The sequence below is a fragment of the Myxine glutinosa genome, chromosome 2 (genome assembly GCF_964187855.1).
Source record: "Myxine glutinosa chromosome 2, kmMyxGlut1.1, whole genome shotgun sequence".
Taxonomy (NCBI): Eukaryota; Metazoa; Chordata; class Myxini; order Myxiniformes; family Myxinidae; genus Myxine; species Myxine glutinosa.
The window spans coordinates 245,663,380-245,682,100 of record NC_136262.1 but is presented as its reverse complement, the minus strand read 5'-3'; the positions used below and the strand labels follow the sequence as shown (position 1 = coordinate 245,682,100).

Here is an 18,721-nt window from a genome sequence, read left to right as displayed (position 1 = left end):
GACAAATCGCAATTGAAACCGTCAACATGTGTCTGTGCTTTGGTGAGGTTCATTTTCATCTGAAAAAAAAGGTGTGTGTGTTCTCTTAAATTAAAACGCTGCCTCGCATTTTGCCCATTTTCTCGCCGTAGGTTTTTCCTCATAATATAGCTATCGCATTTTTGCCTGGTTAATTAAAAGTTTAAACGTCAGCCATATTACTTTAGTAGGTTGTTTATACAGTGTATAATTTTTAGCAGCAAGCTCACAGGTTATTTTAGCAGGCAAGAATATTTCTTCTCCACCCTCACTCATACCACCCCCTTCCCCCCCAAACACCTCCATGTGGTTCATTCCAGGAGAAAAATACGGTATAATAAGCACGCTGATTAAGGGCTATCTATGACAAACCAAGTTGCTGCATATCTCATTCACATCCATTTCCGTTCGACTTTAAGCACCGAATATATGCCTGGATTTATGCTGCAACGAATGAGGAAAGGTTTTAATGCCTTATTCAAAATAAGTATTCCATGCATTAAATTTGTAGCAAGAACATTGTATTCCGCTAAACAAGAACACTGCTTGCCCTTATGCTTAGCAATCCTCTGCATCCTCATCTCGTGAATTAGTCCTTTAACATAATCTGTTTTATTAACTGGATCCATCTTTTGACTTTTAAACTCCATATACTTAGCACCTACATTATATTAATTGCCTACCTTTAATTATATCGTGCCTGCCCAAAAGCTTACCCTTGGAAAACAACCCAAGTTGTTCGATTGAGTAGTCTGCTTAATTTGTACGCCTCTCCGAAAGGCAAGTTTCTTTTTTTATGTCTGCTACGTTTTCACTTTTGAATCCCCAGGTGATGTATACGTAGTAACTCGATCGTCCGTTTCTATATTTGGATTTCAATTTTGGCACATGGAATGACACCTCTTACGTCCTTTTTAGTTTGCACTCACGTGGGAAAAAGTCAGATATTAATAACTGGCATGGTGCATGCGAACGCGGATTGGCAAATATGTATTCAATGGACAACTTAAGATTGTACACCTGACGGTGTTGCCACAGAATCGAATTGTAAGATTTGAAATACTAAACAGTCATATTTGTTTTTGCCAAAAATTTGGGGCTCCCCCTCCCCTGCTTTTGTAAGAGGTCCTTTCCATCTGTGGCAATGTCAAGGTTGGATGAAAAAAGTTGTTGGATTTTTGATGGGAATCACAAATGTCAACCCAAAAGTAATGTTTCGGGCAGACCTGCTAATCTCGTTTTTGATTGTTTTGTTTCCAACAAAAAAAATTTTTTTATAGTGTAGCTGGTCAATATTGGGAACTGAGTACCCTCGTCCCTCTATACAAGGGGAAAGGTGACCCTCTGGACTGTGGCTCGTATCGAACGATAAAATTATTGGAGCATGGAATGAAGGTATTGGAAAGGGTGTTGGAGAGGAGGATAAGGACGAAAGTGAAGATTGACGAAATGCAGTTTGGATTTATGCCAGGAAGAGGAACGACAGATGCGCTTTTTATTGTGAGGCAGTTGCAGGAGAAGTACATGGAGAAGAGGAAGAAGTTGTTTATTGGGTTTGTTGATCTGGAGAAAGCATTCGATAGGGTTCCACGTGAAGTAGTGACAATTGGCATTGAGGAAGTTAGGAGTGGAGGAATGGTTGATCAGAGTAGTGATGGCAATGTACAAAAGAGTGCGCACAGCTGTAAGGACGAAGGAACAGTGGTGAGTTTGAGGTGAAGGTGGGAGTGCATCATGGGTCGTTACGAAGTCCACTACTATTTGTAGCTGTAATGGAGGTGCTGGCTCGGAACGTAAAGGAGGGTTTACCGTGGGAGTTGTTGTATGCAGATGATCTGATGTTGATTGCAGAAAGTATGGAAGGACTGAAGGAGAAGATGAACAAGTGGAAGGAATGTATGGAGACAAACGGTCTGAAGGTGAATATCGGAAAAACAAAGGTGATGGCAAGTGGTAAAGCATGTGGTGAGGTGGAAAAAACTGGGAAGTGTCCGTGTGCTGTGTGCAGGAAGGGTGTCGGAGTGAATTCCATTCAATGTACAATGTGTGCTGAGTGGGTTCATCAAAAATGTAGTGGTCTGAGAGGGTCATTAACCAGTGTGGCAGCTACATTCAAGTGTAAGGTGTGCACAAAGGGAGCTGCAGATGGAGGAAATTTTGAGTTGGATCTTGGAGACATCGTGAAGCTGGAAGGTGTGAAAACATTTTGTTACCTAGGAGACATGCTGAATGGAGAAGGTGGATCAGACTCGGCAATGGTTGCTAGAGTGAGATGTGCATGGAAGAAGTTTCGGGAACTGAGTGGCGTGCTGACGAGGAGGGGAGTGTCGTTGAAGCTGAAGGGAAAGGTGTATGCTGCATGTGTGAGAAGTGTTATGATTTATGGGAGCGAGACATGGGTAATGAATGTAGAGCAGCAACGAAGGCTGGAAAGGGTGGAAATGCGAATGGTTCGGTGGATGTGTGGAGTATCGTTGAGAGAGAGGAAGACAAATGATGAATTGTGAAAGTTGATGGGAATAGAGCCTGTGATGGATGCTGTGAAGAGAAACAGTTTGAGATGATTTGGTCATGTGTTGAGGAAGGATGAAATTGACTGGTTGAGAAGAGTGATGGAAATGAATGCAGAAGGAAGTAGAGGACGGGGAAGACCGAGAAAGACTTGGCTAAAGATGGTGGAAGAAGAAATGCGGGCAAAGGGGTTAACAAGGGGAGATGCAGAAAATAGGGCAAGATGTAGAAGATTGTCATGGGGACCGCAAGGCTAACCCCCGCTCTTGCAGGGAAAATGGCCTTAAAATGCCTGTTGTTGTTGTTGTTGTTGTTGTTGTTGTTGTTGTTTGTAGCTGGTGAATATCTGGTGTAGGAGGCTTTTTGATATGTTCCTCCAGGAAAATGGAAAGTGGAAAAGAAGAAGAAGACCGAGAGGAAGAAGAACCAGTACAGAGAGTGAGCACCACACATGGCAATAGGGGCCAACACTCCTGTTATAGAATGATAATCTTGTGGTTTATTTGATCTTCTCTTTCCATCCATTACATTTCAGGGTGTGTTTTCCTTTGTCTTAATGACTAAGTTTTGATTGTGTGTTGTTGAATGTGAAAATGAGGTGTGGTCTAACACAGGAATTGTTTTACCTCTTGTTTTTAAGCAGGAATGGTTAAAAACTATCGGATAATTGGCTGTAAAGCAACAAACGGAGTAGATGTGTTCAAAAGATCTTCTCAAATGTCTCCTGGCACTATTGTTTTGCTGTTGATTTGTTAGCTGCTTTGTTTGGGAGGTTTAGGAATGTTGAGTGTGTTAATAATTACAACCGTCGGAGACGGTGGCAGGGGTTTTCCACGGTCCACACGGTCTCCACGTTTTTCAAAGTTAAGTCTGTTCACAATTGTATTTTGTCGAAACTGTATTTATCGTTCGGTGTGTGAACTTATAGTGTCCCCCTTGGAAGTTTCTCGGTGTTTATCTTTCATAAATTAATCGTTTGTTTGCCGCGTCCGTCGCGAGCAAGGCCTTGCAGCCTCAGGCTTCCCCCGTCGAAGGTTGTTCCTTCCTTCGCTGTTTTGCTAGCTTTTTTGATTTCCCCTTCTCCACCAAGCTTCACCAAACATCTACTATTTGTCTAACGTTGTAACCCCCACACCCCCCCCCCCCAAAAACAAACAAAAAAAACTTTTATTTCCCTTTCTCCTCATGTGCTTTTGCCTCTGCCCATGTGTGCTGTCTCGCCCCGCCCCCATTTTCCCCTTGCCTTCCACCTTTTGCCCTGTTCAAGTGACTCGTGGTCGTCGCTCTAGGCTTCCTATCCCCATTGGTATTTTTGTGAATATAAGATTGTTCTTCACAGTTCTGTTTAAATATGTTTCAATTATCCCCTTCAGTGTTTTATTCAGTGGTTTATTACAACACGCTGTTTTTCTTCTTATTTAAAAGGCTCCTTTCAATTTCCTCTTCAACTCATTCCATTTCAAAAAAATATTCAATCTCTTATGATTCCAAATCACTCCATGCTCTAAATTCTCATTCATTCCATCCCTCCTCCATCGTTCTTAAACGAATCGCTAACTTGAAAATCACAACAAACCCAATTTGTTATATATGTTCATCTTTCATTAATCATCCACTAAACTCCCCCCTTGCCCCTCCCCTTCAAATCTCCGCCCCCAACCATCCCTCCCAAATTCTCCCTCCTCCCACCTCCTTCTCAAAGCTGCCTCCTCCCCACTTCCTCTCCCTCCTATGTCATACCTCCACCTCCCCCAACCTTCTACTTTCCTCTGCCCCCCCCCCCCCTCAAACAAACTCTCACTGTGCCTCATTCCATCACCATCAAACCTTTCGTCCTCCTCATCCTTCCCTTTCTTGTAACTCTTCTGTAATCTCTGACACACTATCAACTGCTCTTCCTACATCCCCCTCTCACCCTTCATCTGACCCTACCCCTCCCCTCCCCTGTCCTGCACCCGATGCTCCCCCCTCTCCTCACTAACGGTATGGACCTCAAACATCCGGGGCCTTCGCTCAAACCTGATTGATCTCTCCATTCAGGTTGCTTCTGAAAATCCAGACTTGATCTGCTTAACAGAAACTTTCCTCCTTCAAGATGTCTCTGATTCCTTAATATCTCTTCCTGGTTACTCCCTCCTCCGGTACGATAGACCTGATCCTCGTCCTGGTGGTGGGGTGGCTATCTTTATCAAAAACTCTCTTCCTCACTCTCCCTGCACTGCCCTCTCTCCACCCCACCCACAGGAGTACCTCTGGCTACGGCTTCCTCTCCGCTCCCACCTTTTGTTCATATGTGTTCTGTACCGTCCTCCAAACAGTGATGACTCCATTTACATTTCTCTGTCGGACAACATGGACCAACTTCTATCAACTCATCCAAACTCTCTCTTCCTCATATGTGGCGACTTCAACTGTCATCATGCCAGCTGGCTGGGTGTGGGTTCATCTCTCACCAGCCATGGCACCTCAGCAAAGGACTTCTGCGACTCATTGGGACTGACACAATCTGTCAATTTCCCGACCCGGATCTCAGTCAATGGAGTATCTTCTCTTCTGGACTTGGTTATCACTAACTTCCCTGCAAATGTCTGCTGCTCTTCTTCTGCTCCAATCGGTTCTTCTCATCATGTGCTTGTTAAAGTGGACATCTCACTGGCCATTCTCAGAGAGCCTCCTCAGCGCAGACGAGTCTGGCATTTCACTCAGGCCGACTGGCATGGTCTGCAAGCAGCCATCAATCAACTGGACTGGTCTCCCATCTCTAATGCCTCTGACATCAATTCTTCCTGGGAATTCTTCCAAAGCAAACTGCGCTCTCTCATGCACAGATTTATCCCATCTCGTCTTCAGTTGTCCGACCCTTCCTCGCGTCCATGGTACATTGAATCTTGTGGTGAGGCAGTTGCCCTGAAACAACTTGCCTTTGCGTCTTGGAAGGCAAATCCAACTGAAGGCAATCTCAGTTCCTTCCACCAAGCTCGAAACAAGTGTGTTTCTACCCTCAGGAGTGCCAGGAAGCACTCTCTCTCCACACTCAAGATTGAACTCTCAAACCTGTCTCCTTCCTCCAAATCCTGGTGGCGTCTGGTCAAATCCGTTTCTGGTGTTTGTTCCCCCTCCATCCCCTCCCTTACCTCAAATGGCTACACAGTTGACACCGCACGTGACAAAGCCGAATGCCTCAACTCTGTGTTTGCCTCAAAACTTGTGTCCCAAACCCATCTCTCTCTGTTCCCACCTTTCCCAGTCGAACCCAACTGCTCCTGGACTCTGTGTCCTTCTATCCTGACAAGGTGGAGAAGTTTTTATCAAACCTCGACTCTGATTCTGCAACTGGACCAGGTGGCATCAGCCCTCGGGTCCTAAAATCCTGCTCTGCCACTCTATCTCACCCTCTCTCTGTTCTTTTCACCCTCTCTTTTGCTCAAGGTCATCTGCCAGCATCTTGGAAATCAGCAAACATTACCGCTTTACACAAAAAAGGTGCAAAAACAGATCCTTGCAACTACAGACCAATCAGCCTGCTCCCAATTATCAGCAAAGTCATGGAATCCATCATTGCTTCAGATATCAAATCCTTCCTCTTCTCCAATGGCTTGATCTCTGATCATCAATTTGGATTCAGACCAGGTCATTCTACTCTGGACATGTTGCTTCTGCTGTCTCAACAATGGATGGAGGTCCTCAATGCCAAACAGGAAATCAGAGCTGTCTCACTTGACATATCACGTGCCTTCGATACGGTCTGGCACCCAGCTCTGCTCACCAAACTCACCTACTATGGTATTCAGGGAAATCTCCACTCATGGCTTGCGGATTTCCTCTCTGGTCGTAGGCAACGTGTGGCCCTGAATGGATTTCTCTCATCTTCCCGTCCTGTTCTGGCTGGAGTTCCCCAAGGTAGTGTTCTGGGCCCTGTGCTATTTCTGGTCTTCATCAATGACCTCTCCGACTCTGGAAAATCCTCTCTATCTCTTTGCTGATGACTCCACTATCTGCCGCTCCATTCCTCATCCCTCAGATCGGCAGTCTGCAGCCTCCTCACTCTCTGCAGAACTGGACAAAATCACAGACTGGTCAAACAAGTGGAACATGTCTTTCAATCCTGACAAATCTCACACTCTTACAATGTCTCTCCGAAAGGACCGACTGGACAACCCTCCCATCTACTTTCTCAACAATCCTCTCCAAGAAGTTATGTCGCTCAAGCTTTTGGGTCTCACTATCTGCCATGATCTTTCTTGGGAAAACCACATTTCCAAGCTGGCCTCCAAAGCCAGTCGCCGACTGGGCATCCTCCGTCGTGCGAAGTCCTTCCTTGGCACACCTGAGCTCCTCACTACATACAAGGCTTTCATCCACAGCTCAATGGAATACTGTTCCCCCCTCTGGGCTGGTGCTTCTGCCTCACACCTTGCTCGGCTTCACGCTGTTGAGGCCAAAGCTTTCAGAATCATTGGAATCTCCTGCGATGAAGTCAACTCCGAGGGCCTTTCACTCACTCACCGCAGGCAGGTTGGTGGTCTTTCTGTCTTCTACCGACTCCTCTCCGGCCTTGCTCCCCCAGCTCTCTCTGTGCTCTGTCCCCCCAATATTCCTTCAGGTCGCACAAGATCTGCCTGCAACCCTCTTATGGTTAAACTGCCAAAGTCTAGGCTCTCTGCTCACCTTCACTCTTTCATTCCCCTTTTCTCCCGCCTCTGGAACAAACTCCCCCACTCCCTTCAATCCCACTCCTCCCTCCAGGTCTTTAAAACAGCTGTTCACCACCATCTCTTATCTTCCCCCATCGAAAACCTTGATCTTTTCTACCCCCGGTAATTCACCCCAGAGTCCTTGCAGTGTTCATATGTTTTATTCCTCTCCCACCTCCCCCCAAGTCCTCCCGATGTCCCTGCTCTCAAATGTTGTGTTTGTTTCCTTCCCCCTCTCTCCCCATCTTGTCTGCCGCTCCCCTTGTTTTTTGTGTTTTGTGTGTCGGTTTGTCTTTTTGTGTGATTAATGTTAGCTCTTTCACGAGCCTCGATCTTGTATACACAAAACAAAAAAAACCAACAAAAAAAAAACCGAATAACCCATCCTTGTGGACGGGATAATTCTTCGAAATTTAATACCCCGTCATATTTACATAGAGAGAATTGGGCCACCCCATTCTCACCCCACCCTGAACCCAAAGACTATGACATTTATTTTAACCACAAAAATCTCCTGGGCACACCCTGCTTACAACCACCGGTTTTCAACTCATTCCGATGCACTTCTCAAATTGTAGTATGACATATGACATATTCGAAGGCACAAATGAAATTGTTTCCCTAATGAAATGGGGTTCAAGGGCAAGGCAGTTTATATTAGGGAAGTTTGCCATTTGTTGTTGATATGTCATTTATCGGATGCCATTTAATTCCCCTTCCCGAGCCTGGGGTTGGCTTAGCTGTTAGGGTGCCGGCTTGGGATCCTAGGATCCTGGGTTCGAATCCCGGTCGATCGCTGAATTAACACCAGTGGGGTTGACTCAGCCTGTCATCCTTCTGAGGTCGGCAAATTGAGTACCAGCTCACTGGTAATTCCCTGTGCGTCACAAGAGGCAGGGTTGGTGGCAGGAAGGGCATCCGGCCATAAAACATTGCTTCAAAAAAGGGGACCACAGTGCCTGAAAAAGGCCAACCCCTGCTCTGCGGGGAAAAATGGCCTCCAAAGGTGGTTCTATTTCATTCCCCTTCCCACTAGGGTTTTTGTCAAGTATTTCAAATGTACTATTTAATAATCATAATATTATTTGTTTGTGGTACACAATGGCTCAACGCTTCTCCATGGTGATAAGGGTGCGATGTGCTGGTAAGACAAGTTTGTCCTGATTGGAGGAAACTTATTTAACCTGCACAAGCAACCCAGCTGCACCTTTTCAATTCACAGTGGACGGAATTATATTATGTTCTGATGCATGAACCCGTGTCATCTGCAAATGACAAATGTTTCTCACAACTCCTCAACGGATGTTTTTTTTAGCTTGGAGGGACACAACATAATATCCCACAAAATTGTCCTCCAAATCGAGCAGTTACTCCACTGTGTCTCATGATCTCTCGTAAGGCTTAATCACTAGGAGTTGTGGAGACGTTAACGATGTACTTTACCAGTTATTTACTTACAAAAACGAAGACCATCATACTTCCTTGTAATTTAAACCTCCATCCCATCCATGATAAAGGCTTTGACGTACGTCGTAGTATTTTGTGTTAATGGGTTGTTGTTTTTTTCCATGTGTTTTTATTTGCAATTTTATCCCCCAGGCTGCATTACCTGATACCAAACCAGAATGGAAAACTTCCAGTAAACACCAAGGTATGCATTTTCTTGAACCCGTGCCACCCTTGTTATCTTCGCTTGGCAGCAACTGCCGCTTGTACATGGCACCTCATTCAACTTCTTGTATCTTCTAATATTTCATCCACCTGCTTGTTTAAAATTGATGAAGAGCACTTTTTAACTTTTCCAACCCTGCATTAAACATTAATCTGCATTAGGTGATTCTGCTCAGCACTACATTGTCGGGTGGTGGCAGGGCAGTGGTGTCATGTTGATTGAGGAAAGCAATACAACTGGCAAGCCATGCTTTGCAAAAGGGGTACTTTGTGGGTAATTTTAAACTTTAAGAACATGAACACAGAACAGTTTGTTTCATGGTTTGCTTATTTCTTGATATTCATTACTTTGTCTCTGATATTGGTCATTAATAATCCATGCTCTATCCTGTTTAAGTAGGTTAAGCTTGTTGTCATTTTTTATCAGACTCGGTGGCGTAATGGTTGGAGCATCCGCTCTGAGTGTTAGAGGCAGCGGTTCAAACCCCGGCTGAGTCATTACAATACTTTACAAATGAAACGTGCTGCTTCTTTGCCTGACCCTCAGTATTTAAAAAAAGGACAGAGCACGAACAATCGTATGCACAGGATTGATGGGCCCAATGGCGTCCTACTGCTTCAAAGTTTATTTTACGGGAACTCCCATGATATTAACATTAGAAAATTAACAAGTGTTAATTAGAAAATATAGTGCAAATATTTATTACAGACATCGCAGTAACTTTGAACGATGAACAGTGACAAATGAACCCCTTTAGTGCAGCTGTATTACATCTGCATCATTGCAATGTTTGTTTCTCACCTGTGCAGGTGCATTTTCCTCCTTTTGCATGACAAGTGAACCATGCCGAACTACACCGAACGCAATTTTCACAGCAGGAGATTGCTTCGTTATTGAATCGTTCTCTGAACGTTACATTACTTGAACCGTAATTTTACCTTTCCTCATCATTGTTAGCATCTTGACACCACCCATTGCATTGTCGGTTGATTTGCACCACATGGTTGCGATTGATTGACAAAGTCTGCCTTGTACTTACCGAACCACGAACAGGCAAGGAATGATAAGCACAAATGGCTGAAGCCACTTCTCATTTTTCTTTCTTAAACATGCACTCTTTATCAACTGAAATATTTATTCCCCCGTGACATTAGATTTTATGTATCCCTTTCGTAAGTAAGAATGCTCTTCCCGCTGATAGAGCCAATGTTGCGCCTCTGCTTTGTGCACTTGCTCATCCGTATCGAAGAGGTATCCTTCCTCCCATCCATGGTAGACTGAATCTTATGGTGAGGCAGTTGCCCTGAAACAACTTGCCTTTGCCTCCTGGAAGGCTAGTCCAACTGAAGGCAATCACACTTCCTTCCACCAATCTCAGAACAAGTGTGTGTCTACCCTCAGGAGTGCCAGGAAGCATTATCACTGAACTCTTAAACCTGTCTCCTTCCTCCAAATCCTGGTGGCGTCTGGTCAAATCTGTCTCTGGTGTTTGTTCCCCCTCCATCCCCTCCCTTATCTCAAATGGCTACACAGCTGACTCCGCACGTGACAAAGCCGAATGCCTCAAGTCTGTGTTTGCCTCAAAATCTTGTGTCCCAAACCCATCTCTCTCTGTTCCCACCTTACCTAGTCGAAACCAGCTTCTCCTTGACTCTGTGTCCTTCTCTCCTGACACGGTGGAGAAGTTTCTGTCAAACCTCGACTGATTCTGCAACTGGACCAGACGGCATCAGCCCATGGGTCTGAAAATCCTGCTCTGCCACTCTTTCACACCCTCTCACTATTCTCTTCACCCTCTCTTTTACTCAAGGTCATCTGCCAGCATCTTGGAAATCAGCCAACATCACTGATTTACACAAAAAGGTGCAAAAACAGATCCTTGCAACTACAGACCAATCAGCCTACTCCCAATTATCAGCAAAGTCATAGAATCCATCATTGTTTGGATATCAAATCCTTCCAATGGCTTGATCTCTGATCATCAATTTGGTTTCACATCAGGTCACTCCACTCTGGACATGCTGCTTCTGCTGTCGCAACAATGGATGGAGGTCCTCAATATCAAACAGGAAATTAGAGCTATCTCCCTTGACACGTGCCTTCGATACGGTCTGGCACCCCGCTCTGCTCACCAAACTCTCCTCCTATGGTATCCATGGAAATCTCCACGCATGGCTTGCGGACTTCCTCTCAACGTTTGGCAACGTTTGACAACGTAGTCAACGTTTGGCCCTGAATGGATTTCTCTCATCTGCCCTTCCTGTTCAGGCTGGAGTTCCACAAGGCAGTGTTCTGGGCCCTGTGCTTTTGCTAGTCTTCATCAATGATCTATCTGACTTTTGAAAATCCTCTCTATCTCTTTGCTGATGACTCCACTCTCTGCCGCTCCATTCCTCATCCCTCAGATCGGCAGTCTGCAGCCTCCTCACTCTCTGCAAACCTGGACAAAATCACAGACTGGTCAAATAAGTGGAACATGTCTTTCAATCCTGACAAATCTCACACTCTCACTATGTCTCTCTGAAAAGACCGACTGAAAACCCCTCCCATTTACTTTCTTAACAATCCTCTCCAAGAAGTTCTGTCACTCAAGCTTTTGGGTCTCACTATCTGGGAAAAACACATTTCCAAGCTGACCTCCAAAGCCAGTCGCCGACTGGGAATCCTCCGTCATGCGAAGTCCTTCCTTGGCACACCTGAGCTCCTCACCACATACAAGGCTTTCATCCGCAGCTCAATGGAATACTGTTCTCCCCTCTGGGCTGGTGCTCCTGCCTCACACCTAGCTCGGCTTCACGCTGTTGAAATCGAAGCTTTCAAAATCATTGGAATCTTCCGCGATGAAGCTAAATCCGAGGGCCTTTCACTCACTCACTGCAGGCAGGTTGGTGGTCTTTCTGTCTTCTACCGACTTCTCTCTGGCTTTGCTCCCCCAGCTCTGTCTGTGCTCTGTCCGCCAAATATTCCTAGAGGTCGCACAAGATCTGCCAGCAACCCTCTTATGGTTAAACTGCCAAAATCAAGACTCTCTGCTCACCTTCACTCTTTCATTCCTCTTTTCTCCCACCTCTGGAACAAACTCCCCCCACTCCCTTCAATCCCACTCCTCCCCCCAGGTCTTTCAAACAGCTGTTCACCACCATCTTGTCTCGCACTCCCTTTATCATATGTTTTTTTTTTGTCAGTTTGTTTTTCCGTGATTAATGTTAGCTCTAACACGAGTCTCGATCTTGTATACAAAAAAGAAAGAAAAGAAAAAAGTGCAAAAAACATAACAACATATATCTTTGTGCAACAATAAAGTAAAACATAACTAAACAAATTAATTTGTTCCTCCATTTATTTGATGTTCCTTATTACCCTCACCTGTGGAGAGGGTATTGCATTTGGGTCAGTTGGTTTGGTTCTTTGTCTGTCCACACAGAACATGCAAACATGGGCAATAAATACCACCAGTAGTACATATTATCGTTTTTTTCAACCGAGTACCTTTACGAAGGATGTACAATTAGAATGTGAGTACGTCTATAAAATACGTACTATAAAACCCCATGAAACACGACACAAAGCAAGTCCTGGTGAGGGTCTGTAATCTTTGATTGCTCGTTCTAGTTTATAACATCATACGTATGCAACCTGTTTGATTGATTATCTTCTTTTTTAAAAACTCAACATGCAGTTTATTTGCTTTTTTCAACCATTTTTATCATGGGGCTATGGCATGATTCTAAGAAAGCTTGACTCTTTTGCTCCATGGCAAATCAAGCCTGATTTTGTGGTGTAACACCACTTGCCAACGTTATTCCCTTAGTTTTCAGAAATCCCACGTCGTAATTTGATCCTGGAGTAAAAGCAAAACAACACGTGCGTTTCATCGATAAATGACATCCATTATGCTAATAGGTGACATTTTGTGCAAAATGATGCAACAGAGCTACAAGCCACCAAAGCAGTTTGTACCCACAAAGTTTGAAAGACAGAGAGACAGCATTGTACTTTTTCCATAAATGACATGCTGGGTGACAGAGCAAATCAACACAGTATGTGGGTTTTAAATTTGGGGTCACAGCATCATGAAGCAAGTCATGCTTGGATGGAAATGCCAAAAGTGTTCAACGACTTTTTGTTTTCATTGCAAGAGTTGCCATAATCTTCATACCGATACACTGGCTATGACTATGTTAGGAATTGATAACGATTTGGTTAGATGTTTAGACCAGAGCCAGCTAAACTGTATTAACAACGAATACATATACAGTTGGACCCGGCTATTCGCTGGGGATACGTTCCTGGAAAATCTGTGAATAGCAAAACCCGTGAATAGCAGGGCATTGTTTCAATGGAAAAAGGGGGGGTTTGGTTCCCGAGTCGTGAAAATCTGCGAATATAGAGGAACAAACCGCGAATGGCGAGGCAAAATCTGCGATTGGCGAAGCAAAATCCCCAAATGGTGAGACAAATCCCGAGAATGTCGACGATAATCCGCAAAGGTTGATGAAAGTCACGGAAATGGTGAGACACAACACAACCTGCGAATGTCGATGAAAATCTGTGAATGTCGATAGAAAATCCATGAATACATGCCGTGCCATTGTTTCAATGGGGAAAAGGGAGACACCTAATTGCACTAATAGATACTATGGAATGTTTTCATTCTGTACAGTAACATGCAGGGATGACGTTTTATGCAGCTGGTGGGATATCACGTGAAACATTGTTTACCTGTGAACGGTGAAATATCATGTGAAGCTGTTCACAGTGTTAATGACGGGATATCCCGCGAAACATTACCACGAATTCGCGGACCATGGCCACGAATAGGGGAAAAAAGCGCCATTTCGCGGAACACAGCCGCGAAAAGAAAAACACCCGCGAATTTGGGGGACATTTTTCCGCGAATAGAGAAACAGGTCGCACTTTATCAACCGTGAATACGCAGATTCCGCGAATCGCGTGTAGCGGTCTGAATATAGTGGACTGTGTGTGTATATATATGTGTGTGTGTATTGATTTGATGGGATACTTCTCCTCACCAAGTACACACTCATGAATATTAACAATCTTATGTATTGGCCTTTTATAAAAAATATATCGTAAGAAAGATTTTTATCATATATATAAAGAAGATGTATTGAAGAGAAAGTTGGCGTTTTTAGTGATGTGGGTGGCGGGAAAATTGAAGAGTCGTTTGCCCAATGGGACGACATTCCGTGTCCCCCAAATAAGCAAAGTTCGCTACGACATTGTACACTGTTGCTCAGCACACGAACGTGAAGACTGTATGATGTCCACTGTCATACTCCCTCTCCCCAGAGAAGCAAAGTTCGAGTTCTTAGCAATGTGGACACTGAGGACAATGGCGATGGGAAAATTGCAGAGTGGTTTGCACCATTGGGTGACATACCACATCCAATTGGGGGCGATGAGATCAGCGGGGGAAAAAGACTTTAGCTCCTTAAGGATGGAATCCCCTTAGCTTTTATAATCGATGCCTTAGCTTATTATTTTATAGATGCCTTAGTCTTTACTTCATTTATACAGGGTTGAGAAAGAAAGAACAGTAGAACCTGGAGCGCGAGCTACCTGCTTGCGTGCAAGCCTTGTCCTTGGTGCCAATGGCCCGGCACGCTCTATCCGAGTTTTTATCCCCATTGCTCCTTGCCCCGGCCTTGAGGACAAACATGGGCATGGTGAAGGAGGGGTCACCCAGCCACAGCGCCCACAAGCAGTGAGGTTGGGGCCCATGATGCAAGAGAGGTCAAGGGAGAGCACCTTTTATAACCCCCCATGGGGGAGACACCTCAGCCCCCTTGCTGCGTGCTCATTGGGCGCTATGGAGAGAAAGTGACCCTCATCTCATGCAACTTCGTAACCTCCAATGCTGCTTGGGCCACGTGGATTTTACCACCCATCTGGTTGCTTGATCCATGAGGCCCTATGTTCTGCTCCCCCTATCTGGGCCACATATACTACTGGCACTGCTAACAAAATTTCCACTTGAAGACATTAAATTGTGGATGACGACGTAAAGCAGAGGTGGGGGGGGGGGGGGGGAGAAGGGGTGGAACCAGAAACTCAGACACAAATATTTGGGGTGGAAAGGCGAGGCGCTCGCTAAAACAAACTCAGCCCCCACCTTGTCATACACTTATTACGTACGCTTATGTTGAACATGTACTTTTAAAATAACTGGTTTCTCAACCCTGTATAAATGAAGTAAAGGCTAGGCCCATTTATCCCTAAGCCATATCTGCAAAAAAATACAGTGCAATATATATATATATAATTGTTTTAAATCCCTCTTTGCTTCATAGAAGAATTGCAAGAAAATGATGAAGATGGTGTGACGGAGGACGCAAAGGATGTTCCCGATTATGAATCACCTGAGGATGAGGTAAATTAAAATGGAATAAACATCTTAAAATGGAATCATTCAGATGGTGACATTTCCCCTCCTGTTGTTTGCTTTGACACTCCTTTGCTTGGAATGCAATCATTTACAGCATGTCGTTTTTCTGCTTATTTTACTCCTGTTTTTGCTTTGTGGTTTATTATAATTAAGTAATTGTTTTGCACTAACTATAAGCTGTTTTTAGGCCTTTAATTGGTCCTTAATCCATAAGTGTTTGGGAAATGTTTCATATTTTATTTCCGAAACTCCCAAATGGGTCGGTATAAATAACGAGAGCAACTTGTGAGATTTTGCAAATGTCTCCTCTCTCTCACCTGTGGAATCAAATTCCACATTATTGGTTCACGAGTTATCAAACAGAGTGACCACTATATTCGTCATGGGTGTGTGTCTGTCTGTCTGTCTGTCTGTCCACAGCATAACTACCCGATGATATCATCCGATCTTGATGAAACTTGGGTGGGAGGTTGATATCATGATCTAGTTGTGTCCTGCCAAGAGTGGGCGTATTGCGCCCATTGTGGGCGGAGCCACGCCCAAAAAAGATGTCTTTTTAGGGGGTAATCGATTTCAAGCTACATTTTCTCCGAGAGAGTTGGTGGAATCTGAAAGGGGTTTCGGTATTTGGTTTGGCCAATGTCATGTGTCTAGCCCCACGGAGCTCGATTTTTCATTTTCGCCCCAAGGTCAAGGTCACAAGGTCACGAAATTTAGAAAAGTCGATTTTTGATGGTTTGATTACATTGTTCACTTCCTGATCAGGTGAAATGTCGTACATGATCTTATATTATCACACATCATGAAATACAAGTTTTCCAACAAATTTCAGAATCTTTGACCTTTGAACAAAGGTCAAAGTTTCAAAGTTGTTGGAATCGAACCGAATTTTCGGTATTGTGTAGCTAACTAACCTCATAACTGATTATACATTATTTTCTATCTCATTTCAAGGTCAGTAACCTTCGTTTTGACATTTCCAGGACAGCACCACACACAATTACGTACATCTGGTTCTTAATTAAAGGCCTGCGCACGCAGCGCATTGGGGCCCTTTGTAAATAGGCATGTACACCGCATGTCGGGGGCTGACACCTGCCACGTGGGCCCCCGACCCCCCAGTCTGGGCCTGTTTCGGTTATAGCCCGTCCTTTGTCATTGAATACCGCTCGCTTGTGAACCATCGTCGTCTCCTGACTTGTCTTCAATCTAATTCCTTCCTCCAAGCTTTCAAGACAGCTGTTCATAGTCCAAATCCAGAACCATGATCTTATCTGCCCTTGTTAACCCCACCCAAAGCCCGCCGTTTTCCAAATTTCTAGTTTTTCCCTCCGGAGAGATTCCTTCTGTATCCATCTTGTCCACGCCACGTGTCCTCTCCTGCCCCCATTCCTCCCCATACCTATTGTTTGTCCAAGTCTCCCTCTATCTTTCCCTTCAGCTCTGCTGTTGGTGTCTCACCTCTCTCTCTGCTGTTCATTTTGTCCTGGTGCATCCTGATCCATTCAATATACTAGCTCTTCCACGAGCATTGGCCATGTATACAAAATAGAAATAACACTGTAACCATAATCTGTTGGAAATTACAGCGAAAGATTGGGAGGAGATTGGAGGGAAGGAAAGGGGAATGCAAGGTTGCCTCCAGAAAGTTTGGTAAAGAGCATCCTCCGCCCTCCCACTAATCCCCAGTTACGCCCAGGATTAGTTTCTCCCAACTGGCATGATGGGTCAAATGGTCAGTATGCAGGAAAGGGCTTTTGGAATTGTTTAATTATTATTATTTATTCAGAAATCTTGGTCCACAGAGGAGCTAAACTATGGATGGCAGCAGGTTCACAGAATGTCTCGCTGTTTCCCTCTGATCCTCTTCCAAAGTCATTGCACATGCGTGCTAGAAATGAAATGGGTGTGTGAGGGTCCACAAAAGTATAGAGCACTAGGGCAGGGTTGCGTATGGGGGAAAACATGAGGTTACGACAGAGCAGCACTTGTGAAAGACAGGTGGGAGTTAGGGACAAAAGACAACAGGCCCAGGGAGTCAGTTCCGCACATGAGAGGATATGGGATGAAGAGATGGAGATGAAAATTTCATCTTATTATCTAGGGTAGGAATTCTCGAAGAACACGGGTGGGTTGGCAGAGAAAATAAATGAGGGCTGGAGGAGACAGGCCGGAAGTGATGCGATGATAAAATGGTCCACATGGCTGCCTTTGATGGGTGAGAAGCAGACTTTGCTTGTGTGCAAGTTTTGGCTTTTGCATTTATCCTGATATCGTTTCAAAGAACCATACATGCCCTTTGGATAACAGCTTCACTAAAATGTGACCGAACACCTTTTCATCCCGTGAACTGCACACCATTTTGGCCTGCGTATTCTCTTCTGCTCAAAATGCTAGCTATTCTTAACTCTCGATTATAGCACGAATATCGGGGCTTTGCTGCACCAGCCATTCCTTGCGGTGTTGCACCTGGCTGGGAACTTGCTAGAATGGCGTCGGCCAACAGGACCATTTCGCTGGCTAGGCTGAAAGCAGGATTTGTGTGGGAAGATGGTACTTAAGCTGTTTCAGAAGTGGAACAGTTTGCAGTGCAACTAAGGCACATATTTCTTTCATTGCAGGGTGACTAAGACGAGTTTTCCTGGGCTTTGGTAGCACAATTTGGGTGCTTTTGTCTTTTTGGTTATCTCTCTTCTTCATTTCTATACAAAATCAAGGCTCATGGAAGAGCTTGAACACAGAATAGAGAAGATCAGCTGGAACACAGTGGGACAGCATGGAAACACACCAACATCATGTGGGTAGAGGGATATCATCAGGAATGGTAGAGAAGAAGGGAGAAGGGAAGAAGACCCAAGTGGTGAATAGACTGGATACATGTTCAAGCGCAAGAAGTGAGGAGTTGTGAGGGACTCCACAGGAAGGGAAATCCGGGGATGACACAGCAACGGAACAAAACGTTTCTCTTCTTGTTATAGTTTTGATATATAGCAAACTCCGATGTGTGTAATCCAACATGTATACTTTGTGTTTGCAATAAAAGCCTTAGTCTTGGGGAAAGGGTGTGCATGTCAAATGGTCACAGGCTGTAACATACTCTGTGGACTTCTATTGATTTCTGTTTCTCAGGGTGAGCCAGAAGTTCCAGAAATCCCAACCTTAACTGTACAACCGTATGGTCTATCTGCCCGAGCTATCTACGACTACCAAGCTGGTGAGAGTGTGTGTGTGTGTGTGTGTGTGTGTGTGTGTGTGTGTGTGTGTGTGTGTGTGTGTGTGTGTGTGTGTGTGTGTGTGTGTGTGTGTGTGTGCGCGCGCGCGCGCCTATGTGTGTTCATATGTTCGTGTGTTCGTGAACAAGATATCTGGAAAAGTTCTGAACGGATTTGGATGAAAGTTGGTGGGATGATTGCCCTT

General features: G+C 44.7%; 1 protein-coding gene across 2 annotated transcripts in view; it reads left to right on the top strand.

Annotated features, from left to right (window-relative positions):
- The window catches only part of LOC137420694 (drebrin-like protein B), a 118,803-nt gene that overhangs the window by 97,382 nt on the left and 2,700 nt on the right, over positions 1-18,721 (top strand). For both annotated transcript variants that reach the window (XR_013622502.1, XM_078772403.1), the window contains exons 8-11: positions 2,910-2,967; positions 8,823-8,874; positions 15,210-15,289; positions 18,434-18,518. Coding sequence is in view for 1 of the 2 variants with exons in the window: in XM_078772403.1 (XP_078628529.1) it covers positions 2,910-2,967; positions 8,823-8,874; positions 15,210-15,289; positions 18,434-18,518 (275 nt within the window). In the remaining variant the exon portion in view is untranslated. The remainder of the gene's footprint in view (positions 1-2,909; positions 2,968-8,822; positions 8,875-15,209; positions 15,290-18,433; positions 18,519-18,721) is intronic.